The sequence below is a fragment of the Platalea leucorodia genome (assembly GCF_965183815.1).
Source record: "Platalea leucorodia genome assembly, chromosome: 11".
NCBI classification, from domain to species: Eukaryota; Metazoa; Chordata; class Aves; order Pelecaniformes; family Threskiornithidae; genus Platalea; species Platalea leucorodia.
The window spans coordinates 17,337,138-17,362,944 of NC_138833.1; the positions used below are offsets into that span (position 1 = coordinate 17,337,138).

Here is a 25,807-nt window from a genome sequence, read left to right on the forward strand (position 1 = left end):
GATGTCGCAGTGGGGTTCATGTGCTCGCTCGCCCTAGCCTGCTGGTTCTCCGCTGACCTTCGGGACGGGCTCTTCGAGGCTGCTATTGGCTCGCAGCGTACGAGTGCCGCCGTCTGATTGGTGAGCGGCGACCTGGTCCCGCCCCGGCTATGCCCAGCAGGTTCCGTTGCGGGCTGGCGGCTAGTTCCTGTACTAGGCCTCGGCGGGGGGAAGGGGCCGGGGCGAGCAACTGCTGCGGGGAGCGGGCCGGGCCGGGCCGGGCGGCGGCGATGGCGGCGGCGGTGTAGAGCAGAGCCGGGCGGAGCAGTGGGCCACCATGATCATAGAGAACGTGGACGCTCTCAAGTCTTGGCTGGCCAAGTTGCTGGAGCCGATGTGAGTGCGGGCGGGGGCAGGGCCGTCCCGGGCGGCGGTGCGGCGGCGGGGCAGGGGCAGGGCCGGTCCCCGCCGTGAGGGGAGGCGGCTCCCCGCTGGGGAGTGGGCGGGGAGGCCGGGCCGGGCAGCGCTTTCCACGGGCCCCCGCCGAACGCGGCTGCGTGCGGGGCCGGGACGCGGGACCCGGGCGAGGCGGTGTGGCGCCGGGCCCTGCCCCCGCCTGTCCTGAGGCCCCGGGAGGTGACAGGGCCCGGCCGGGAGCCGCGCAGGTGGCTCGCCCGGTGGCCAGCGCTTCTGAGCACACATTTGATTTTACGGGAGACTCCGGCTTAAAGCGTTTGGGCCGAGAGTTGGGATTTACCGAGGGCCGGTGCGCTGAGCGTGGCCTTTTGTCCCCCAGTCTGCGTATCGGCCTTGGCCTCCGTGTAAAACCCTCGCAGGGCCGGGCTGCGGGCGGCCGCAGGGCCCGGGGCCGCAGAGCGCTCCGAGCCGTGACGGGCTGCCGTGTCAAAGTTTAATCTCCAGCTGCGTAACGTGGGTCTGTGGCACTGCCCTTAAAACAAAACCGTAGGCCAGCTACCAAATGTCACCCAAGTGTCATTGGAACAACAGAGTACGCAGTCAGGAGTGTCCGCTGGAGATGTGCGGGAACTCTCCTTACCTCTTGGCGGAGGGGTTGGGGAGGGCTGGTTGTTTCTGGTCCTAGGAGTGGTGGGAGAGGATTTTTTCAAGGGGTTTTACATTCATAATGAAAACCGCTGCATTTTTGAAAAGCACCTTGCACACTGACTGAACACACGTGACATAGGTGTAGCAAGGTGTTCTGCAGAGTTTCACCTGTAGCAAGGGTCTTCTAAAGGAAGGTAACTTGTCAGTAAGGAGGTAGCCGTGCAGTTTCCACAAAGTAAAACTAAGATCCATTTGAAGTTGCAGGACGTACATTTACAATGTGTAGTTAACTGATATTTCTACAGATATTTTTCTGTTTTCATATTTTAAATAGGCCTTAGAACTACTGAGTTGTAGCCATTAAGTAGCAGGCCTTTGAAAATTCTACATTACTTTCCTTTTTTCTTTTTTAAGATAATGGGTTTCTCTGATAATCGGCCAAATCCTTCAGAAAGTCTGTCTAGACTGGAGCGTAACACTTGCTCCTATGCCTTCACTGCCAATTCCAATCGACCTTCTGTCTTGCTGTCCAGCATTCCTTTGGTATCTGAGCTGCACTATAGGGACGTGAGTTGGAGAAGAGGGTTCATGGCAGAGAATCGTAGAATTTGCTGGTGGGTCCTGACACTCGAGGATTCAGGAGTGAAAATACAAAATGGTTAACCCGGAGAAGTGTACGCACCGTACACGTGCTCCTGTAATGCATAATGTAACATAATGCCTAAGAGAAACTAATACATGGAGAAAGGGATGGGAATGCTTATAAAGTGATGGATCATCTCCTTTATTTTAAATTGAGGGTTTATAGTCAGTTGCATGTGGGCACTAGCACCAAATATGTATTACATACGGTTTATTTCTTTTTGTGAGTGTTTGTGTGTAAGAATTGTAAAATCTGTAAGTTTGTGGTTTCTTTGTTGTTAATTGCTACACTTAACATGGCATTCATTGGATGTTGGAAACAGCGAGGAAACTAATTTGGAGTAGAGCTGCTTGACTGGCTGCTCATTGAGGATTTTTATGTTCTCTAACCAGTTGTTATCTGCGTGGCTTTTTGTGTTTTCTTTGTTTGTTTCCTGGATTTTTTTTTTTTTACTTGAGATTATTTTGAGGTCTATATACTTTATATTATTTCCTTCTATTTCCATAGTTAATGTTTTTGGAAAATACACAATCGCCTCTCTAAATGTTAATCTTAAAAAAAAAAAAAAAAAAATCTTTAAATCATCAAACTGTTTTAGGTTCCTACCCACCATCTGATAGCTTGCATCTGCATCTTTTGAGAGAGGCAAAATGAGGAGCTCTTGCTTGATCGTTTAACACTGTTAATCTGGCTCATACTTTGAGTGTTTTTCTAGTAGCTGAACAATGGAATCTAAAAGAATATCCAATTTAAAGATTAGTGGCAGAGTATTGCCGCACAAAGTTGGCTATCTTTGGCCTTCATGAAGCTGGATGAGGGCTTAGGTAGTGTGGATAGTGAATCTGTATTAATAATTGCACCCCTTTAGATATTTTACCAGTGTTAAAGGATTATTGTAAAATTTGTAGGCATGGAAATAGCCCTTGGGGAAGGAAAACCCCAGTATGTTAGGCACAGTAACTTAAGCTGTACAGAGCATGTCTGTGTGTGTACTTAAAATGTGCTTTTGCAATATATGTTTTAATACTTTAAAACCACTTTAATACTTTACAATAATTATGCAGTGACTTTCCTGGTACTTGCTCTGCTATTCTTGTAGAGTCATACTTGGTGGTGGCTGCTGTGCTTAGAGAAAATTAAGGAACAATGGCATCTGCTCAGTTGCCCTAGAATTGGATCTTTCTGTAAAAAAAAACGGTCGTTTTTCCTAAGCAAAGCTCAGGAAGGAGCAAAAGAGTGGGAACACTGTCAGGTGTGGTAGGGTGGGGGGTGGTGACAAGGCAACTAAAATATTGTGCTGTAATTGAGAAAAAAACTTTGCTGGCTCAGTCATCCCAGTGCGGCTGTGTTGGTGCTAGGTGTCAGGAAAGCATCCAACGTGTGTTACCGGTTTTCTTTGGTGGCTCTTCTGTAACAGCGATTGTCCAACACGGGGGTTTTGGCATACTTCAGCAGAATCAAGCATGGTTCTTTCTCTCAATAGATGTGACGCAGACCCCTCAGCCTTAGCCAACTATGTTGTGGCATTAGTCAAGAAAGACAAACCAGAGAAAGAGCTGAAAGCTTTCTGTGCTGATCAGCTGGATGTCTTTCTGCAAAAAGGTACTGTGCTCGCTACTATCTGTTCGGTGGTTTTCATTTCATTGGTGGGGAGGAGGGAGGATGATGCACCATTGTTGCTTTCAAAATACTTCTTGTTCACTGTGAATTGAATATTTCTTACAGAATGTGAAGGAATAAAGATCTTGTGATTAAAAAAAAAAAAAAAATCCTAAGGTGAAGTTGTGTAGCTTGGTCTTGTTCATGGTGGGTGGGAGGGAATCCTCTGAAATAAAAGCTAGCAATTTCATTTTAAAGTGTCAGTCATACTGCCAGAAGTTTCTCTGACAGATGTTTGATAACTTTTGAAAACCTGGTCCATATTAATCTTTCAGGCTTCTGGTGAGCTGCTCACGGCAATTTGGTTCAAATTCAAGGTTTTAAACGCTTAAAATTCTGACACTCACTGGGGCGGTTATTGTGCATTTTTTTGTGATCTGACGTTAAACTGATGATTAGTCTTCTGTGAATGATTTACTCTCAGAAAAATTGCCGTAAAGAAGCTGCTAACTGTAGCTAGTGAATAACTGTGGACTTATTCCTTGATCATAAGTTTCAATCACACTTGCCCCTTAGAACATTTCAAAGTTGTAAATGTGATTGAGTGAAAAGTCTCTGTTTCTGTCTTTGATACACCTGATGAGTTTCTTTGTCTAAATAAACAACCTCAAGTTCCTCCGATGTAATTCCAGCTCCTTGAATGGAACTAATGTTCATTAATCTAAGATGCTGCTGCTGCTGCGAGCAGTCCACCTGGATGACTTTTTTCAGGGACTTCTCTGGTAAATCTAACAGTGCCCTTTAATCAATATGTAACAATATTTTCTTGTGTTCTGTATCCTCAGAAACTTCAGGTTTTGTAGATAAACTTTTTGAAAGTCTGTACACAAAGAGTTATCTTCCTTCTCTTGAACCCACGAAAGTAGAAGCAAAGCCTGCAGGTCAGGAAAAAGAAGAAGTCAAGGAGGAGGTAACATTATTTTTTCTGTCTACCTGCCTCTAATTTTCAAATTAGCCATCCTGTACATTTGTGAGGCAATATGTGAAAGAAAAATCCACTTTATTGTGACTAATGATCTTCACAATCTCTGTGCGTCTGAAGAAAAATGGAAGATGACCATTGAGACAAGAACATTTTAAAATCCCTTTGTAGAGTATACCTTTGAGCTAGACTAATAGCATTCAGAAATCCTATTCAGACGTCCCTGGCAATACGAGCTGATAATGATTTGGAAGGGTTTAAGAGAGGCGGAAGAAGCAAAAACATTCCAAAACATTTCCTTTTCCAATTTTGTATATTCTGTGAGGAACAGAAATTGTTTAAAATGTTTTCTGTAATACTTAAAATCAGTGAAATATGGTGGCCTCTATTTTGAGGGATAATTACTTTAAAAAGTGAGGTAGCATTCATTTGCCAACAGTTCTTTTTTTTTATCTTGTTTTTAAGTTTTATTGACAAAATTGAAAGCAAAAGTTTTTGAGAAAAGTGAAGTAATATTTCCATAGTTGTCTAAATCTCTCTGTATATTGTATAATCATCTGCTATCACTTGTCTAAAATAGATGTGTTTTTCCTCTAAGTTGTTGATTTTCCAAGGGAAGAGACCTCTTCTCTGTGTTTGTAGCATCCTAATGTACCAGCTTTGAGAGAAAGTTGGGGAAGAAATTGCTATCAAAGTAGATGTTCTTTATTTCCATGTACTCTGATCACAGTTTGCAAAGATACTTTAGGCTGAATATGTGTTTTAATTACTACAGGAAAGGTGGAAATAAAGTCAGAGACTATGTATGAAATTCTAACCCTTTCCCCTTACTCCAGGGATGCTTGTGTCACGCAGTGTTAAGAGCAAAAAACTGTTGCTCTCTTTATAAATGGACCATAGGGAGCGTTTTTTTCTGACAAGTACTCTAAATGGGTATTCAGATTTGTGCTTTTTTCTGTGAGCCTAAAATAACATGAAGGAAAGACCTTGCTGGAGTTATTTGTTCTGTCTTCAGAGTTAAAACTGGTTGATGGTTACGAAGGTGACAAATAATTGCAGATGGAAATCTGTCAGTCAACCAAAACAAAGCTGTATTATATTATATTGCAGAATGCAGGTCCTTATTTGACAGAATGCGATTCATCAGTTGATTTAGATTAAAGTCGCTCTTTAGGTTTTTTTTCTCTTTTTTTTCTGATGTTCCTTTTTTTTATCTGAGGATGAGACCCAAAATAATGACAATTCGTGGAAGTAGCTTTGGTGATGGAAGTTCATAATTTGCAGCTATACAAGACTTCCATAGTTTTCCGTTCAGTTCTCAAAGTACTGTCATAATTTATAAAATGTGCTTTAGAACTACAGTCAGTTGACTTAACCAGTGCTTTGGTGGGGGGAAAAGGGGGGTTTTTGGGAATTTGGGGAGGAGGGGGCAGGGATAAGGCAAAAGAAGATATCTAGGACAGCTCTACAGGATCAGGACATTAATTAGTTATTTCAACATCAGTACGGCCTTGATTGTTTGTCATATAGTGCAGTGTAGTACTCGATTCCTGCAAATGGAGGACACAAAATAAGACAAATGTAGAATCGTAACCAAGTCTAGGTTGGAAGGGATTCCAGATATCATGTGATACAGCTTGTGTTGAAAGCGGGGCCTTTGGTTAGGCTATCCAGAGCCCTGCCAAGCCAAGTCTTGAATATTTCTACCAGTTCTCCCCAGATAATCCTAAACAAGGATGCAGGAAGTCTTTCTTTTTATTCTGTTTTAATTGGAAAAAATCTTGTAAAGATTATTGCGTGTAAACTTTTGGCAGCAAAATTTACAGTAACTTCTAAGCAGTGTAAAATGGCAGCAAAGGCAGCAAAAGTACAAAATGGGTTCAGGGTGATTTTCAGTAGTGGTATAGCTGACAGACTTCTAGAACTGCTTTTGTTGAGGCCAGCAAGAAATGTGACTAGTTCAACCATGTGAACAGTTTTTTGCTTTAAAGCATTTATTTCAAAGTGTAAACTAGTGACGTATCTACTTGAAGAAGTAACTCTCCTTAGTTTTGTTCCTGTTACGAGATTCAGAAATACCTCATTTGTAGAATTACTTACTTTAACTAACGAGATAGAGTGGATAGAGTTGTCGTCTTTCATGAATCCTGTTTAAAACCAAAATATCGAAGTAGTTTTATTTTGGGGCATCTTCTCTGCAGAAAAAACCTGAAAGATTGGAAACAAAAAGCCCAACAACCTCTAGCGCTTGATTGCTTGTAGTGTTTAAGTATTCTGTGCAAGTAATACTTAAATATTGTTTTTGCACAGGATGTTAACTGTAACTTGAACTAAATCTTGGTCTTATTTTCTTCATTTAAAACAAAAAAAGTGATACTCATCCTTTATTGGTAGTCATCTCTTAAACAGAATTTTCAAGAGTCAGTTGAAGAAGAGCGGGAGGGCAGGAAAAAGAAGTATTCCAGTCCGCAGAGAAGCCGTGCAGATTCCAGTGAACAAAGGTTAGTTTTGAATCAAAATATTAATATATTCTTCTGTATTTGCTGGCAGTCTTTAACGGTGGATTTTTACCTTGTACGTAGTGAGTTTTCATAAAAACAGTGATTTCCTCCCTACTTTTCTCTATCTGCAATGTATTATCTGTATGCTGATCACGTGCATGAGAACTCTTTGCTAGAAGTTGGTCTCTTCTGAAAAAATGACAGTATTTTTCAAATGTTAATACTTAGGAGTGTCATCAATTCCATTCTTTCCCTTGTTATATAAATGAAAAGCATTGTTGGGGGGGTCTTGGGGCAGAGGGTTGTTCACACAGTGTCAGCATCACTTTTAAAATGTGTTCTGTTTTGGTCGTCTAACTTTGTCACCTTTCCAATTCTTCCTAGTCCTCCCCTAGTTGGTTTCTACAAATTAGTGATTCAACTTTGAGATGCTGTACTTTTCTATGTAATTTGGGAAATTCTGACTCAAATGTTTTGCTATCCAGGTTGGATGGGAAGGATGAACATTATCTTTACTTGTTGCAAGCTTGTTTTTTAATTTGGTTTTTCTTTTCATAAACATGGTCTGTATATATCTTTTCTAGAACCAGAGAGAAAAAGAGAGATGATGGAAAATGGAGGGATTATGACAGGTACTACGACAGGAGTGACTTGTACAGAGAGAAGTCTGGCTGGCGACGTGGCAGGAGTAAAAGTCGTAGTAAAAGCAGAGGGTTAAGTCGAAGTCGCAGCCGCAGTAGAGGTAGAAGCAAAGACCGTGATACAAACAGAAGTGCTGGTGAGTACCCAAGGTGCTGCTTTAGGAGAACATCTAATGTCAGTGATGTGTGGTGACTCCTGCATACTGTATGGTCTAGCAGGCTGTAGATGTCCTTGAGTAGTTGGAGCAAATTTTGAGAGCTTTGTGTTCCTGAAATTATTAATTAAGATGCTGTTCTTCAGAGTAGAACAATTAAGGGGATTGTTTTCTTCTTTGCTAACCTCTTAATTTATCCACAGGTGTATACCAGTGGATATTGGTAGCTGATATTTTTCTACTGTGTGTGTTGACAAAGCTGTTGATTTTTTTTTTTTCATTTTTTTCCAAAGATCTATCATTTTGCAAAGTAGTATTACCCTCTTTTTCACTTTGTTACTGTGTGTTTTTTAGAGAAAGTTTCTTTGTAATTGAAGGTGGTTACCATGTGATCCATTGTTCTTTTAGAGCTAATTCAGGTCAGTTGGAAAAATAGGAGGCACAGATTACAACGGATTTCAATGCATGTTGAGACCACGTTAGTTAAGGGCAGGGGGTAGGTTTGTTTCAGGCTTTTTACCCCCTATTTCTACTGTTTTAAAAGAGAAAGGTGTAATCCAGAATGGAGTAAGGGGTAGAGGGAATGAACGTGCATTTTGCAAAGAAAACATTTAGATTTCTGAAGTTAAAACCCTGTTTCCGTTATATTTAGTTCTTACTCCACTGGTAAGACTAAGATCCTTCAAGAACAGTTTAATATGCAGAATACTGAATATTTAAGAAAACATACTGTTGTGTATTATCTTTTTTTTCAACACTCTGATATATGGAACAAAGCATGAAGACTTTACCTAATTCTTTTTTTTTTAAACAGAGCACCGAGAGAGATCAAAATTCAAGAGTGAAAGAAATGATGTTGAAAGCTCGTATAATCCAGTTTCTGTGTCTCCCAGTAAATCTACTGAACAGTATTCCTCTGCACAATCTATTCCCAGTGCTGTTACTGTAATTGCACCTGCGCACCATCTTGAAAACACAACAGAGAGCTGGTCAAATTACTATAACAATCATAGCAATCCCAGTTCGTTTGGCAGAAACCCTCCTCCTAAAAGAAGATGTCGAGATTATGATGGTAAACTGTTTCTTAGTTTTCAGTTTCATACCTTGTTTCAATTATTCTGTGACTTTTTTTTTTTTTTTCAGGTATTCACTAAATGTAGGCAGCAAGTCAAAATGCAGTAGCATGTGGAATATACCTTGTATGTAAAAGATGCATATATGGCCTATATTTTACTGGGAAAATAACTAGTCTTACTGGAAGCAATTTACTTATAATCTGATGGTCGCTGGTTAAGAACATACGGAGTTAGTTCACAATTCTGTATATGCTTGGCAAATATTTCAACCACTGGTAGTTCTGATAGAGATTGCAGTATATGTGTTTAATATAAAACTTACTTTCCCCCCCCCCCCCATCTTTTCTGATGGATGCATGTATGTTTGTGTGCTTTTATGGAAGATTATTTTGATTTGAATTATTTTGAAACCTCATGTTGGATCAGTGACTGTATGTTTTCTTTAGCAAGAAATTCCAGAAAAAACTGAGATGCTAGAAATTGCTGACAACTATTTTTTTTTTTTTTTTCTAAAAAGATTATTAAATGTCCTGTTTTGCAGAGCGAGGATTTTGTGTACTTGGTGATCTTTGCCAGTTTGATCATGGAAATGATCCTTTAGTAGTAGATGAAGTTTCCTTGCCAAGTATGATTCCTTTTCCTCCACCACCTCCGGGACTTCCTCCTCCTCCTGGTATGCTTCTGCCCCCTTTGCCAGGTCCAGCTCGTAATTTGAGGTTGCCAGTTCCACAGGCTCATCCACAGGCACCACCTCCTGTTGTGCTTCCCGTACCAAGTAAGTAGAAACATTGTTCTGTGTTTCTTTCTGTCACCAAGTTAAAATGATGGCTCTTTCTGGAAGATCTATGTGTATTCCAAGTAATGAGTTCAGGTTTCTCTGCTAGCCATGTGCTATTCAAAATACTGCCAAAATAATTCTGAAAAATCAGCTTGTAAAATAGGATGTTCCTAGCACTCCAAATTGAATTAGATAAATTGGGTGGGGAAGCGGAGGCAGGTATGTTTCAGATTATCTCATAACCCTGGTGTTGTTTGGTTTGATTACTGACAATTGGATTACTAGCCTTTTTTTTTCCTAATGCAAAAATGTTGAGATTTAATCTCCTAAAAGTGCTAATAAATTTCTGTTTATGCTATATTATCTTCTACTAAAAAGCAATACATAATTGATACATCTAAGATCTATTTTAGCTCAACAGTGATCTCTGAGATGTTTAGCCTTTTTTGTTATCTTACTGTATTTTACAATGTAAATTCTATGAAGAAATAGAATATTAGATACGTGGTTACTCTGTTTCAGTACTCTCTATTCCAGTAACACAATACATGCTGTGACAGTTGTATCAAATAGCGGCAGCTATGGGATGAGAAATTATTTTACATAGGATTAATATTTTATATAGAATTATTAAATTATAGGACAATTTTATATAGGATTAGTCCTAAACTTTGCATGAGCCTTTTGGTGGGTGGAATTGCCTTGCTAATGAGTGAACTGACAGCGCGCTCTGATTGTAGTCGTGTCTTGACAGGTTGTGTAGTGTAACTCATTGTCCTTTTTTGGCCATATAGTAAATAGGAATGTATGTATCCTATATGCTGCAAACAAAGCAAAAATAGCTCATAAATTCTGTGTCTGTGAATGCCTTTTTGCCCCGTAGTTCTTGTTTTAGAACTATAATCGAAATGTTGCTGATAGCATCTCTTGCTCTGAGCAAGCCTTGATTCTGCATGGCAGAGCTGAGGGAGGAGCTGCTTTACTTAATGCAAGCTCTAACAATACGAAACCTCTGGGGAAGAAAAGACACTTTTTTTTCTTTTTTTTTTCTTTTTTTCTTTTTTTTTTTCTTTTTTTTTTTTTTTTTTCTTTTTTTTTTTTTTGTCTTTCCCCACTTAAAGCTTTGTCCTTTTTGGGAAAGAGAAAAGGTGTTGAAATCAGAGTAACTTGCCTGAACAGGGCTTCTAAATTTACTTTTACTGTAGTGGGATTGTAAATATTTACAATCTTGACCTTGCTCAAAGCAAGGCATGAACAAATTGCATTGAATTGTTTGCACGTTTTATCTGTGGAGTTATAAGTCTTAGCGATCTATTCTATGGTGTCATTGTAGGACCACCTTTAACACAGTCAAGTCTGATAAATAATCGTGACCAGCCTGGGACAAGTGCAGTGCCCAGTCTTGCACCCGTAGGAGCAAGACTACCTCCTCCTTTACCCCAGAATCTACTGTATACGGTATCAGAACGTAAGCAAATACCTTTTTTTTTTTTTTTTTTTAAAATCTGCTCGAGATACAAATTTTAAAATTCCTCTGTTTATGTGTGATTAGAAATTATTACCTCTGTCTTCCTCCAGTACATACAAATCTAAAAAGAAGTCTGATGGCTTTCCTTGTGGTCAGTCCATCATCTGCTGTTACTGTGTGAAATAGCAGTAGTGTTCTGTCATTGTCTGAGGAAAGATCGTTTGTGGGGAGCTTCGTTTGGGTTCCATATGCTCGAAGCAATAAGATAGTTCCATAAGAAAGGGATCCCTTTGTCTTCAAGCTGTTTAGTAGAACATTAGTAGGCAAAATATGGATCTGCAAACCTGTAATTACTGTTTAACTTGGTCTTTATTCCTATCCAGTTTTGGCTACTACAGATAAGAGAGTTTGGGTTTGGTTTTTTTTTCCCCCCAGATGTGTATCACAATAGTCTCTACAGTCTCCATATACATTAGTTCGTTCGTTCTATCTTTTTTTCCAGAATTGACTTAGTTCTAACTTAAAAAAAAAAAAAAAAGGATGGCTTTCAATGGACATGTCCATCTTCCTTAACAGAGCTCAAATTTTTAAAAAGTCGGGTTTTATGAGGGGAAATAGCAAAATACCTAGAGAGTCCTAGATTGCTCAGTTTAAATCCAACAAAGCTTATGTTTCTTTGATAATGAAAGGAGTAATGGCATTTCCATGTTTTACATGAGCAAAATAAGATAATTAAATCTGTGTTTTATAATATTCCCATCTGGGGTTTTTTTTACATAAATATTTTGAATTTTATTCAAAGGAGGGTTCTAGTTCATGATCCATGTCATTTCCTTTGTGACTTCCATGCTTTTCAGAACTTCAGTCACTCAAATATCTTGTCAGATAATCTGTTCAGTGATCTCCAAATGCTGTCAGGCGTTTAGATGTTACCATCTGATTCTTTCAGCTTCAGAACTTCTTCTAATGGGTGGTGCTGTCTGTCTTAGCTTGCAGGGCATCATTGACTTCAGTTGCACTACACAATTCTGTTCTCCAGAACATCTGTGGAGATTCTCATGTCCTGTTCTTGGACTGCTACGGTAACAACTGCTGGTTGCCCTCTTGCAACCAGTCACATGCAAATCATGGAGGAGGAACTTGTGGTTCAGCTCGTGCAAGGTTAATGAAAGTTCTTGGCAGAGCCTGAAACTAAACTGTAAAACATGAGTATTGAAATTCTGGGGCATCTGTTTTAAATTGTAGAGTCTTGATTGTTGCTGTGGAATAAGGAGCTGAAATTTAGAGCGCATCGAGTCTGTCAGGTCCCCTTATGTAGGCATTCATTTCTGTTCCAGGATGTACTGTTCTTCTGTGGAGGCTTTTCATAGACTTTATTCATTCCAGTTCTTGTATAGCTTCTCCTTTTTATGGTTGGAAAAATGCATCATCCTTGATTTAGACCTTGGGCTGGAGGAATAATGAGAGTCAATTCTGTCATCCTGTGTTCTCACGGTTACCCCTTTTAATTAAAATAATCATTAGTACCTTACTGAAGCTAGGCAGCTGATCTTACTCTTACATAAATTCAGAGAATTAATAGGTAAGTATTGGTCAAATTACCTGATTTCTCAGCTTTCTTTGACTGGAATCATTTAAGTACATTCTTCCCCAAAAATCCTTTTCTGAAGTAAACTAGACTGTTGGGCAGCAAAGACTGAAAATCTCTTCGCATCTTAGGCTCTGCAGAATAAATGCTCAAACTAAATCTTTTGTTGCTCCCCTTGAAACACTGTCAGACGTTGTGAAGTTTGTCATACAGACACTTCATTCCTTTTTCAGGCAGCTCATCAGCAATACTCAATTATTGTGACCTATGCGCTTTTTACAAACCGTAACAATCAGATTAAAAACCAAAGAGAATATGCCCAAATCGACTTGGGCATAAAGTTCAGTTGAGGGTTTTAAAAGGCTACACACATTGGCTGTACGACCTCTTTTCTCTCTTCTCTTCATCCAAAACAACTTCTGATTCTTGGACATCCATGCATTTCCTTAAAGGAAAATTAACCCTGAGTCTTAAACTCATTTGAAAAATTCTTTCATTTCTCTCCTTTTTTTGTAGATACATATGAGCCAGATGGCTATAACCCTGAAGCTCCTAGTATTACCAGTGCTGGTAGATCTCAGTATCGACAGTTCTTTACAAGAGCACAAACGCAGCGTCCAAATCTAATTGGCCTAACATCTGGGGAGATGGATACAAATCCAAGAGGTAGGAAGGGTTTCTAGTCATTGCTGTTGCTATTTTTGTCCAAGACCGTCAACACTTATTTTCCCCTTTTTCAGGCTGAAAGCAGTAGTTTTTCTCACTGATCAATATTTCAGAGCAATTTTCAGACATCTCTACCTTTTTTATAATGCTAATATGACCATATTAAAGTCAAAGCAGCCTTTTTGATTTTAAAAATAACCACTTGCTTGGGAATGTTACAGGGGGGTTTTTTTGTTTTTTGGTTGGTTGGGTTTTTATTCCTCTTTAGCCTGTGAAGGCACTTCTTGGGTGCTGGGTGCTTCTAGAAAGAAAAACGGTGCAGAAAGATAGCTTTAAGCAGTACAGGCTGAAGACTGCTTTGGATTTGCCAAGGGTATGTTTAGGACCTGGGGCACAGAGGTGATGATCTACAATACTTCCCTTGGCTGTTGTGATGGTAGTGAAGAGGGGAATTATCGTGGCATATTTTTGTACTTGACGGTCTGACTCTGTCAGCCAGATGCTGTCTCTAAAACGAACACTGCAGGTAGGATTCTAATTCTCCTAGCCCGTGGAAATCCCAGTCTGCATCCTTAACTGGATGGATGTGGATGTAGTCTCTTAGTGGTGACATGTGCAAAATATCTTTTAGGGGAGAGAACAAGTCAAGGCTCTTTAAAGAAATTTTTGTTCTGTTAGCATAACTTTCTTTTTCCCTCCTGCTTTCCCTGCCCTAATCCTTAAAAGAAAAGATGTTAAATTTCAGTGTTTACTGTTACACTTCAGTGTTTCTTAGATAGTTTCTTAGATAAGACAGATTTTTATTTTTTTTTCAATATTTCCTTCCAGTGATTCATCCTATAAAGAATATGGTTAAATATTATTGCAGAAATTACTGTTGCTGTTTTCATCTTAATGAACATCATAAAGACAGGGTTGGGGCTTTATTGCTGGCCCTCAGATTCTCTATAAGAACCCATTCCAGTTGTAAGGCATGGGTGAGTGTTCAGCAGTGGTGCTTCAGACCACTTGTTTTACTGTCTTTGTCACGTGTGTGAAAGGTTTATTCTAAAATCATCCTCCAAAGCAAGATTGCCCAAAAATTCCCAGTCTTTGTTCTCACCAGTGTAATCAGCAGAGCTCTGGCATATATAAAAGCCATAGAAAATTGACTTATAACTCAGACTTCTTTTTAGGAGTTGAATATTTGGCATACCCAGGAGGCTAATAGCAATAGCATAATCTTAAAAAGGTTGTAAATAAATACTTGGCAAACTGTGATCTAGTGCTTTAGCTTTGTGTTTGTAGAAGTTGCTTCCAATTTTAATGTCTCTGTGCCATAGTTGTGCTTAATTAACAGTTTGTTGCTGAAAACTGGATGGAGGGATGACAAGGGGATAGCAGTGGGAGGAACGGGTTCTTAGTTTCTTTTTCACTGTCAAGGGTTAATACAGGGAAAGTTGGTTGTTTATTCAGCCCATGCCACATTGCAGAACTCTAACCTGAAGTCTGGGAACCTAGCCTTGTTTCTTTTCCTCATTTTTTTTTTTCCTTTTTTTTCTTTTGTCTTTTCCTGCAGAATCTGAATTTTCAGTACCTGAAAGATGGAGTTTTAGCTTTGTTTCTTCAAGCTAATACTAATCTTAAAGGTCAAAATCTCATCCCTGCTGGCTGGACTAAATGCTTCTTTTCCTCAAATTGTTTAGTCAGGCTAGCAAGGGATCTCTGAAGTTAACTTCATAAACAAAACTGACCAACTTGACAAAGTCTTCCTAATTTTTATGTTTTTTAACTCAATCCTATTTTGCTCTCTGAGTGACAGCTTTTCAGATATCTCTGCTGATGTATGGTGAATAACACAGGCCTTTTTCCTTTCCTCCAGCTGCCAATATAATCATCCAGACTGAACCTCCCATTCCCATTACAAATAATAGCAGCAATGTAACTAGAGTTGTCCTTGAACCAGACAGCAGGAAAAGGTCTCCAAGCAGCATGGAATGTCCACCACTAAAGAAACCGTGGCTGGGAAAGTAAGAATTAACAACTGTGGTTGACTAATTGGAATGCGGTTTATTGCTGTCAATGCTGTGAATATCGCTGTTCACTAGTGCCTGTAATTTGAGCTGGTTGGGTCAGAAAATCTGTATGCATATAATATGGAGACTAAATATTTTGTGGTGGGAGGAGCTCTGTTTTGTTAAATGTCTAGAGCATATATTTATTATGAGAAAAATAAAAGTTAAATGTATGTTAACATTTGCTGCCTTACTTGAGTGTATGTATGCCTATCTAAATTACTATCTTGTTCTCTTTTTCTCTAGGCAAGCAAATAATAACCAGAATAAGCCAGGATTTTTGAAAAAGAATCAGTATACTAATACAAAATTAGAAGTTCGAAAGATTCCACCAGAATTAAACAATATTACACAGCTCAACGAACATTTCAGCAAATTTGGAACTATTGTAAACATTCAGGTAAAAAACAAAGTTCAGTCTTATGCCTGTATGTGGGTATTTTATTTTCCCTGAAGCCTTCTTGAATATTGCAGCTGAACTACACTCCTTGAGAAACCTTAATGGAGGCTAAGTGGGAGAGTAGGTAATCAAATTCAAAGAAACCTTTTCTTGGTCTACTCTGTATTATTATCTTAATTCTGTGAAAGTATGTTGGCTTCTGCCTTCATGAGGTCTTATTAAATTTGAAAGGCTCGCAGGTTTAACAGTGTCTAAACCAACTCAGGTTCTTGAGCAACTTGTGTATAACTTTTGGAAGAGATCTTCTAACAATTTCTGTCTTGTATGATAGTCCTACAGTATTTCGTAGTCAGGATTTTGACAAAGATGCTACAGGATAGTCTTTATATGCATCAGTTTATTACCGCTTTGCATCCTAGAACTGGCTCCAGGTCAGCGGTGTTCCTTGCATTGTAAGAAGGGGAAAAGCATATGTAAGCAAAACACAGGTAGTTACACGGTTAAAATAGCATTTAATTTCCATTTATTTTTCTATACAAAACACTTGCCTCTTAAGTCCTCAGTTAGAGGTCTAAATAAAAGACAGATACCTGGGAAGCCTCTGTGTTTCTTGAGTTGATAATTTCATGTCTTAGCCCAAAAGATACTGTGGTGCTTTCTGCACCTCGATAATGAAATCATGCATTTAAAACATGCTATCTCAATCATTATACTGGAAAGTCCAGGATGTGTTTTTATTCCTGTGATTAATTTTTAGAGAAAAATAGTCTTATTCAAGACTGTTAGATAATGCTTCTTTGAGAATGTGGTGAACCTTTGCATTGTACATCCTCGGACAGTAATCTTCTTTCAGGAGATTAGAATAAAGAGCTTTCGAGTCAGCACTGGGGTCTCTTCAGTCATACCCCAGTGGCAGTTCACAATGCTCTGAGTATATGATGCTAGTTGGTGGAGGGGTCTTTATTTTATTTTACTGTATATAGGCTTTGCTGCAAGTACATGTAAGATTTGCCAAAAGGTACTTGGCTTTAATTACATAGAATGTTTTACCTGTATTTTGAGCTGTTAATATCATTGGATATCCCACTCATTATTGCAGATTATTTGTAGATTGGTTTGCTTCTGGTTGAGATGTTTTCTTCCTTGAGAAATAACACATTCTAATGAACTTCTGGTTTAGGTTGCTTTCCAGAATGATCCTGAAGCTGCTCTAATTCAGTACCTAACTAACGACGAGGCTAGGAAGGCAATTTCCAGCACAGAGGCAGTTCTGAACAATCGGTTTATAAGGGTACTGTGGCACAGAGAAAGCGAACAGCAGCCCCCATTGCTGCAACAACAGCAGCAGACACCCACACAGTCTCTTCATCACCAACTTCACCTTCAGCAGCAAGCCCTGACCACATCTCCAGCCGTAACAATGCATAGCAACCTGTCAAAGGTATTGTGCTATCGTAAACTAGTGATTGAGAGGTGAAGGTTATCAGCATTCCTAAATGACTGCTACTTCAAAAAAGCAGTGTCTTTCATTTTTTAATATCTATTGATACACAGGTGATGAATAAACCACTGGCATCTGGTGCCTATGTCCTTAATAAAGTCCCAGTGAAACGTCGCCTTGGAGCAGCAGGTGGAAACCAGCCTGACTTAAGCCAGTCTGGGGCTGTGGTAGAGGATTCTCAGGTATGTTTATGAAGGCTGACCATCTGCATACTTTTCAGTTCAAGCTTTGGCCTGTTAGCTAAGAAGGAACTAGCAAACAGAACTTGTGAATTGTTCCCAGTTGGTTCTGTTTCTTTTCACCAATGTTCCATGCAAACACGGTCAGTCACTTCTTCCTAGTTTCATTAGTTGTTTATATAAAATAGGGACAGTGACTTCAGAAACAAAGTCACAGTATTTTAAGTAGCATGAAATATTTTTGGCAGTGCTTCATAGCAAACAAATTTGACAGCCTATATGTGATGTCAGCTTTTTGTTTGCAAATCTGATTGCTTTCCCAGTGAATTTTGAGCTTATGCTGTGCTTTAAGAGTAGTGCTAGGAGCTTACAGAATACCTCTGCATAGAGTTCAAGGTGATACAGTTTAATTCACACTGGTATCATAGTGCAGCATGTGTTCTTGGCCACAGAGAAGTCCTTTTAAGAAAGGAAGTACGCAGGTGACTTTTGCTGCCTTATTGGATCAGACAGTGTGATGTTAGACTGTGACTGTGAAGCTGAATATAATGCAGATGCAGAAGATCAGCTTCAGTGGCCTTCCTAGTGGATATTGGGATACAGAGAGAGTTTTGGAGGAAGAAGGAAAGAAAGGATCTTTTGCAGTAATCCTTTTAACAAGCATTTAAGCTGATTGCTTCCAAGCAAGCTGGCTGTTAGACTGATGCCTTTATGCATGTGTTTTAATTGCCTTGGTCTTTTTGTCTCATTGCACAAATCTGGAAGTTTGTTGTTCACGTTTCACAGAATTCCTCTAAAATTCATTGATGGTGTATCACGTTTGTTTTAAGCTATTACATATTTTTGTGTGTGTGTGTTTTTACTACTTCAGACATTTCCTACTTCTACAAGCCACTCAAAAATGGTTTACAGTTCTTCAAATTTAAAGACATGTATGAAGCCTGGTGCAGGGTCTAAACCTCACGATGTGCAAGAAGCCCTTAAAAAAAAACAGGTACTTTACTATTCATTGGCTGACTGACAGTATAGTGATCAAAGTACTTTATAAAGAAAGGTTTGATAGGCAACTTAAACCTCAGATATTGCTGTATAGCTTTCTACGTTAGGGTAGCATTTGTCATCGTTATCAGACTATCTTGCAAATGCACATTGAGGTTAATCATGGGTAAGGGAGTGTTCCTTTTGGAATGTCTTACTTGACACACTTGGTCGTGTGTGGATTTTCTGGGTTTTCTTGAGGCATTTCTCTGATTTTAGTCTCTGCAGGTATGAGACACTTAAATGACAACGTAGGATATGTTTCTTAAGAGGTGTCTGAAGGGGGCAAAAATTTAGTAGAGTACTTCACAGCAGGAAGTTAGCAACTTCTTATTGTTTTTTTCCAGATCAGATACACTTTATACTTGTGTGTTTTGCAGACGTGGTTTTCATTATGGCCTTCACTTCTATAGCTTGAAAAGAAAATAGGATATATATGAGTACGTATAATGCTAGGCTGCTTTTTACTGATTGAAAGAAATTTCCTCTCATATAGGAGGCAATGAAACTCCAACAAGACATGAGGAAAAAGAAGCAGGAGATGTTAGAAAAACAAATAGAATGCCAGAAGGTAAGTCTGGAATGTCTTCTAGTAAATACATTCTGAATTTGTAGACACCTGTCTGTTCAGTATTGTTTTTCCTGGAATTTTATATTCCTGCTCTTTTATTAATACATAGATGTTGATATCCAAGCTGGAGAAAAATAAGGCCATGAAACCAGAAGAGAGAGCAGAAATAATGAAGACCTTAAAAGAACTAGCAGGAAAAATATCTCAGTTAAAGGATGAATTAAAAACTTCATCTACAACCTCTACGCCATCAAAATTAAAGTCCAAGACAGAGGTATTTATTGCACAAGACACTTGCCTGCCTGTCTTTTGTAACTATTTCTAATATTATGTCCTAAAAATGCAGCAACATTAGATCAAAACACTTCCAAGCAATATTTTGAATTTGAGAGTGATAACCATGGACAAGCAAGCTATGGTTTTAAGGAACTCGGATGACCTAGTTTTGCGTGTAGCTCATTCAAGCTTGTTCCAATTCTGAAGCAGAGAATTCTGGGGCCTTCCAAAAATGGGTTGGGGGAGGGGCATGGAGGCAATTAAAACAAACTGGATTTAGAGGAAAGTATGGATATCGTGTACTGCTCTGTCTATATCATTTACATAAATGTATTGCTGAAGAAGTGGAATAAAACATTAAAAGTATGCATTACAGTTCTGCTTTTCCCTTCCATTTTCTCTTTCGGTACCGTTTTCTCTAAGGCACAAAAGGAACTTTTAGATGCAGAGCTGGACTTTCATAAGAGACTCTCTTCTGGAGAAGACACAACTGAATTGCGAAAAAAGCTAAATCAGTTACAAGTAGAGGTGAGTTTGTCTGGATTGCTGCTTTTAATGTATTTGATTATATAAGTGTGTTAAACCCTTTCAAACTGAGGATGGCTTTGTACGTTATTTGCTTTCTTTAAACAGGCTGCCCGTTTAGGCATTTTGCCTGTTGGTCGAGGAAAGACAGTGCCAGCCCAAGGAAGAGGACGAGGACGGGGTCGTGGTGGGAGAGGAAGGGGCATGTTAAATCATATGGTGGTGGATCATCGTCCCAAAGCACTAACAGTTGGAGGCTTCATTGAAGAGGAAAAAGATGAATTGTTACAGCACTTCTCTGTAAGTATCAGGTCACATTAAAAAAAGAAAAACCTGAAGAGGAGAATTGTGGCCGAACTGTAAATCTGAGATTAAGTAGGTAACCAATACACTGGATGTGTACTTACTTGCAAAGAGAGGCATGCTAAGGACTTTGTAAATAACTGTTTCTTTACCAAATTCTTGAAGATGCAAGTCTTTTTGTTTCTGTCTAGTGCAAACAAATCAAAGATTTCATCCTGAATTCATGGGACAGTCTATGGATAAGCAAACAGTTTCAAGAGTTATCAAGGGTGTAAATGTAACGTCTTTTATATCTGCTTTACAATAGCTGCCCAATGCATTCTTTTAATGGGCAAAGCTAAATAGCTTACCCTTATTAATTGTGCATTAAAGTAGTTTAAAACAGACATTAGAAGGCTGAAAAATACCTATCAGCCTCCCTCTGTTTACAAACTTTTTCAGCTTAGCAATTCATACCATTTATCTTGTTTCTCTGTAGCTCAAGAAGCAAAGCACTGGTTTGCTGAACAGGACATCAATTTCAAAGTAGTTAAATTTGTTTACGAACTCATGGCAGAGCAAGTAGCTTGCTAGTTTGTAAGCTAACCGATGCATTAGCATCATAACTAAGTTAACATAATAAAGGAAAAACTGGTTTTACATTGCCCTCAGTTACTCTTTCCAGAATGAAATGTTTTCATGTGCAAAGCTAGTAAACTTCTCAGAGAGATCATGTAATACTTCATAAATAGACCCAGCGTGAAATCTAAGCTTGATCAAGTCAGTTTGGTATTTCTGGATGCTCTTTGCAAAGCAAGTGACTGATAGGGAAAACTAATTTTGTAGAATCATACCCTTTAGACCTGGACACAGAAAAGCAATAGATTTCTCGAGAGAACTGGTAATCTGAAAGCTTGCTTGTTCCTGGTTTGAGTGGGAACAGAGAACTTTACAGTTCTTCATACAGTGGGGTAAGCTTTGCTCTTTGGGGAACTGTTACTCTCTACTTTGGCCTCATAGCTTATCAAAAGGTTAGAGGCCACCACTACTGCTTTGATTAGGTAAATTCAGTGAAAAATGTTGTGTGGTTTGATCAAAAAAGTCAACCTGATGTATGGTATGATAACAGTGCCATGAACCCTGGAAAAATTCCTAAGAGGGGACCAGAGTGTCTTTTTAAAAAAGATCTTTGCTTTAATTCTATTTCTGAGAGACTGCATGTTCTTGAAAGTTTTAGCCATCCTTAGCTGCTAAAACCAGTAAGTTTTTTACAAACAACTAGTGCTGTTACTCAAGCTATTATCTTACTGGCTTTTAAACTACTTTTCTTCTGCTATTCATATTAAATCTGAAGTTGACTACAGTTTTCTTTTGTGCTGCTTGTACTCTATGCATAAATCCTTTTTTTGTTGGTTTTGATTTTCTTCTTTCTTTACTATTTAACTATCACTGCTGTGGTCATTCCAATTTTCACCATTATGCAGTATATAAATTCTAAAAATACAAACTTCTTGTTAATCTAGCCATACTAGATTATATTTTTTTTCTCCTCCCAGTAGAATACTTATAGAACGTATTCAGGAGCTCTGCAGGAAAGTTTGATTCCTGTTACTGAAATCTCTTTTGCAAATTAATGAGCTCTAAAGGACTGGCTTAACAGGTCTAAAGAAGTACAACAATGAAGGGCAGAAGAGAATAAGGGAAGTAGTGAATTCAAAAAGTTCACTTCTGAGCTATAAATTAATGCATTTATTTCCTTTCCTCCTGCAAAATTAAGCTACACTTATTAGAATAACAATAAATCTGAGCTTTTGCCCAAAAATACAGGTGCAAATGCTGCAGTATTGCTGGATGATGCAGCTGAGATTTCTCTGGCTCTCACTTTTCTGTCCAAAAAATAAGGTTTCAGTGGTGCTTCAGTACACTGCAGTTGTAGCACATGATGATCCTGGTTTTGGAGGAGAATATTATTATTGTTCCTAATCGATTGTTCTCTCATAGAAATTTGGAGATATTGAAGACCTTCAAGAAGAGGATTCCCCACTAAGTGTTGTTCTAACTTTTAAATCTCGCTCAGAAGCTGAGAATGTAAGTAGAATAATGGAATTTATTTTTTTTTCATAGTTCTAAAATAAGAATTTTTAACTTCTTGTGTCTGCCTTTGTATTTTAAAATTTAGCAGGCTTTGATCCCCCTAGTTTGAGCTAGATAGTGTGGGTAGTTGTTGCTACTGCATATAGTGTCACTGAAGGGGGAAATGCCTCCTGTTTACCTTAATAGTAACATAGGTCTTTTGCTGATAAAGGTTCGATGTCGCGATCAATTCAGAGCTCTGTTAATCTCTTCGGATTGCTGGCAGATGAGCATTATTTAGCAGATTCAGGTTTGAGCGAAGTTGCTCTTGGAAGACTGAAGTGGATGGTTGTGGCGTTTATGCTTGAGATCTTTAGATGTGCATCTGCATGTTGTTCACTGGGTCTAGCTCGTTGGCGATCTTAAAAATTCTTTACTTAATCCTCGTTTTGAAAATATGTTCATTTAAAATACAATCTAGGCTGCTAACCAAGGATCCCGGTTCAAAGACCGAAGGCTACAGATATCTTGGTACAAACCTAAGGTACCTTCTGTGTCCACAGAAATCGAGGAAGAGGAGTCTAAGGAAGAGGTATGAAAATATGTTAATAACTTAATCAGTCTTCTGGGAATCTAATAGCTAAGAGCTCTTTTAGGATACAGTTTTCTGTTTACTGAAGAAATTTCATAAAGGATGTTTTTGCAAACCAGAAACTTCACTGTTTTTGAATAGTCAGGTACACTTTCCACATTTTAAAAAAGGGAAAAGGAAAAAAATACACTTTCTGGATGGGATGTTGATTTGTCATCTATGAAAGTAAACCTCACGTTCTCTATATGCAGGCTGCTAATCTTTTTACATCACAGTATTAATGCTCCACTGTAGGAGCATTATAGTCACGTATATTCTTTCCTGTAATTATGAATACCTTAATCTTTTGAAGGTTTTTCTGTCTAGGCGTTTAACACAAAACTGTTGTTTCAGAGAGGGTGGGTGGTTGTTTATTCCTGCTTCCTTTGAAGTGTGGCCTTTTTTTCCTTTCTTGGTGTGCGAAGCTACTGTTCTTTCCGTAAAACTTGTTGAATGTAGTTGCATGCGTTTCAGTGAGACATACGGTAAACAAGAACCTGATAGGAAGTACAACTGATGCTGTGTTGCATGGCACGTTTACTAGGATACAGCATGGAACTTCTTTGTTTAAAAGTACGTTTTTTCTTAATCTAGGAGACTGAAACCTCAGACTTATTTTTGCACGAAGATGATGATGATGATGATGAAGATGAGGATGAGTCCCGTTCTTGGAGAAGATGAAAGTTGATGTTGGAAATGTATAATTTTAGGAATATAGTTCAAACTACATCTTTTAAACATTTATTTAAGGAAGTTGATGAGCCAAAAAAAGCTTTACTTTCTTTTCAAACCACAAGATTTAAAGTGAGCAAAGTTTGTTATAAAAACATTTTGGATATAGAGCTGTGATACTAAGCTAGCCAAAGGCCCAGTAACTTTTTACATAATTATCAAGCTCACCAGGGTGGTGATTTTTTTCTATTTAAGAAGGATAAAAAGAGAGAGGGGGAAAAACAATATTAGTATTTTCTTGTCCTCTTTTTGTGTCACCTGTATTACCTTGTTTTGAGTTTTTTATAATGTGATTGATTTGTTAGTTTATAATTGAGAAGATATTACAGGTTTTATTTAGCAATATTATGGGGTTAGGGGAAAGATGCAAACTTTCATTAAATGTTATAAAAGAAAATTGCCTCATTTGCTAATTGAAAAAGGGTAGCATTTTATTTCATATGGAATCACTTATTGTAGGAATTATTTGTGGCTAGATTCATAAATCATTTATTTCAATACGTTTGAAAGCCACATGGTTTCTATGTTCTAGTGCTTTTTGTGAGAGGAGATGGAAGAAGCAATTTAACAGGGTATTATTATAACATTGTCCAGTTCACTCTGTTTCTTCAAATTCTGCTTCACAGAAAACATCAGCAATGGCACATATTTGAGTGAATTTTCACTCACTGTTGATTTTCATCTGTAGTTCCAGTATAAGGTTCAAGTTTAAGTTAGACTGACTGTTTACTGCATTTCAGTATTTGTGAGCATGAATGTAATGAGTTTCATACCTCCTCAAAAAGAAAAACAACTAGCAACTGCATACCAGCCAGTAGAAACTCTTCCTCCTCTCCCTGTTACCAACTGATTGCTTATGTTCAAACCAAATCCATGAAGCGTTCAGAGCAAAATGCTTTTCAGCCAACAGAATGTCAGTGTCCTGCTCAAAGACTGGCGTTAAGCCAGTGTTTTTCAGTGGTAAGTCTGCAGAGGAGTGTTCACAGCTGGTTTTGGAAGGTTATTAATTTATCTCCAAGTATAGTTTTGTTCAGACACAATTAAGATGAACACCATTACATTCTCGATTGCCTTATTGTTGTACCATTTTAAAAACACACACACACGCACCCCCCAGAAATGGCGTGTATTATGATAGAAATGGGGATAACAAGTTCAGAGGCTTGAGCCATGTATCTTAACTGTTACGCGGCTCTTGCAGTTCATGAACGTGTTATCTAGTAAGCATTTTCCTTGACTGTCCATTTGTACCGTCCACTTTTCAGTACATTCGATGTACGTTTCTATACAAAATAAACAGAATGTCGGTGCAAAAACGCTCTCCTCTTTTGAATAATTAGTTTACAGTATATTTCCCAGCAAGTTCCCAACTGAAGAAAAATATACATCAAAACCTTTAAATTACAATGGCTCTGAACTTGGCTAGTGACATGTAGTTGAGCATGCCTTTGGGTTAACCGTTCCCCTAACTTTGTTATCCTCTTGCCGTGGTGGCGTATCAAAAGTCCAAACAGTATAATTTTCTATTTCCTTGTCAGTTGAAGGGAATATGTCTTTCAGTATTCTGTCTCTTCACATTGAAACCTCACCTTTTTATACAATTACGACTCTTCTGCTAATATTGAGGCTAAATTACAGACATGAAGAAACGAGGGGAAACCAATCCTACCTACTTGGAAGAATGTCTTGCTTTTCTCCCATCATCTCTAATGGTTTTTTTAATGTCTGTGGCTCAGTCAGTGTATATTTTGAAAAATCCATTGCAGCAAACATATTTGAGTCCTGACGGTTTAAAAAATGATAGAGGGAACAAAAGGATTTATATATTTTTTTGTACAGAGTTTTTTCTTAAACTGTATAATTTTGTAAATATTTTGCTTTTTTTGTGTACTAAAACTACCAGCGTATAGATTTCAATAAGAATTGTTGTATTTTTGTATTTGGAAAATGAAAATTACAGTGAATGAATGAAGCTGTAAGAAAAATTGCAGTAGCCTTTGACACACGTAGAATGGGATTCCTTTTCATATGGTTTTAGCTCTAAAGTGACACCTGACTGGCACACTGTGTTCAGGGACACTTGCCCTTGGCTTGACACGCTGGCTGTTCAAGTTGGGCGAGAGAGGAGAGGAGCGAGTGCGGGAGCTTTATTTAATGATTTTTTGAGAGCTTCATGCGATTTCTTTTTTTCCTCCCCTTTACAGTACACATTGGCAGGCTTACATAAATCCTCCGGTGACATCCCAAACATGATTTCTAAACGCCGAGGCACAAAAGTGAGTTGTGCCTCTGAACTTAGCTTGTGTATTGAAAGCATGCTATTATATTATTGGGAATTTAAGTGATGGGCAGTATAGCGGTATCTGACTTCTGGTGTTTAAGGAGGAGGAAAGCTGTTTGAAAG

General features: G+C 38.6%; 2 protein-coding genes across 5 annotated transcripts in view; one reads left to right on the top strand and one right to left on the bottom strand.

The window, feature by feature from the left end:
- LARS1 (leucyl-tRNA synthetase 1) overlaps positions 1-121 on the bottom strand; it is a 36,268-nt gene extending 36,147 nt beyond the window's left edge. Inside the window, exon 1 of the mRNA XM_082324345.1 lies at positions 58-121. The gene's annotated coding sequence lies outside the window, so the exon portion shown is untranslated. The remainder of the gene's footprint in view (positions 1-57) is intronic.
- LOC309596306 (RNA-binding protein 27-like) lies at positions 1-25,062 on the top strand. Of its 4 annotated transcripts, none has more exons than XM_082324346.1 (21): positions 1-375; positions 3,171-3,289; positions 4,132-4,256; positions 6,663-6,769; positions 7,354-7,547; positions 8,380-8,637; positions 9,183-9,416; positions 10,753-10,887; positions 12,992-13,141; positions 15,003-15,150; positions 15,442-15,595; positions 16,776-17,036; positions 17,150-17,278; positions 18,147-18,269; positions 18,810-18,884; positions 18,994-19,158; positions 19,584-19,688; positions 19,794-19,985; positions 21,969-22,055; positions 22,522-22,632; positions 23,266-25,062. In XM_082324346.1, the coding sequence occupies exons 1-21, from the start codon at positions 317-319 to the stop codon at positions 23,350-23,352; spliced, it is 3,018 nt and encodes a 1,005-aa protein (XP_082180472.1). In that variant the 5' UTR covers positions 1-316; the 3' UTR covers positions 23,353-25,062. The 4 variants fall into 4 exon arrangements, with proteins under 4 accessions (XP_082180472.1, XP_082180473.1, XP_082180475.1 ...); XM_082324347.1 differs by having other exon boundaries at positions 6,678-6,769; XM_082324349.1 differs by lacking the exon at positions 12,992-13,141.
- The last annotated feature ends 745 nt before the right edge of the window (positions 25,063-25,807 follow it).

Coding starts and splice junctions, on each gene's coding strand:
- LOC309596306 (XM_082324346.1), top strand. CDS start 317: ATGATCATAGAGAACGTGGACGCTCTCAAGTCTTGGCTGGCCAAGTTG. Junction 4,257..6,662: donor AAGAAGAAGTCAAGGAGGAG/GTAACATTATTT, acceptor CTTTATTGGTAG/TCATCTCTTAAACAGAATTT. Junction 19,159..19,583: donor AATTAAAGTCCAAGACAGAG/GTATTTATTGCA, acceptor GTTTTCTCTAAG/GCACAAAAGGAACTTTTAGA.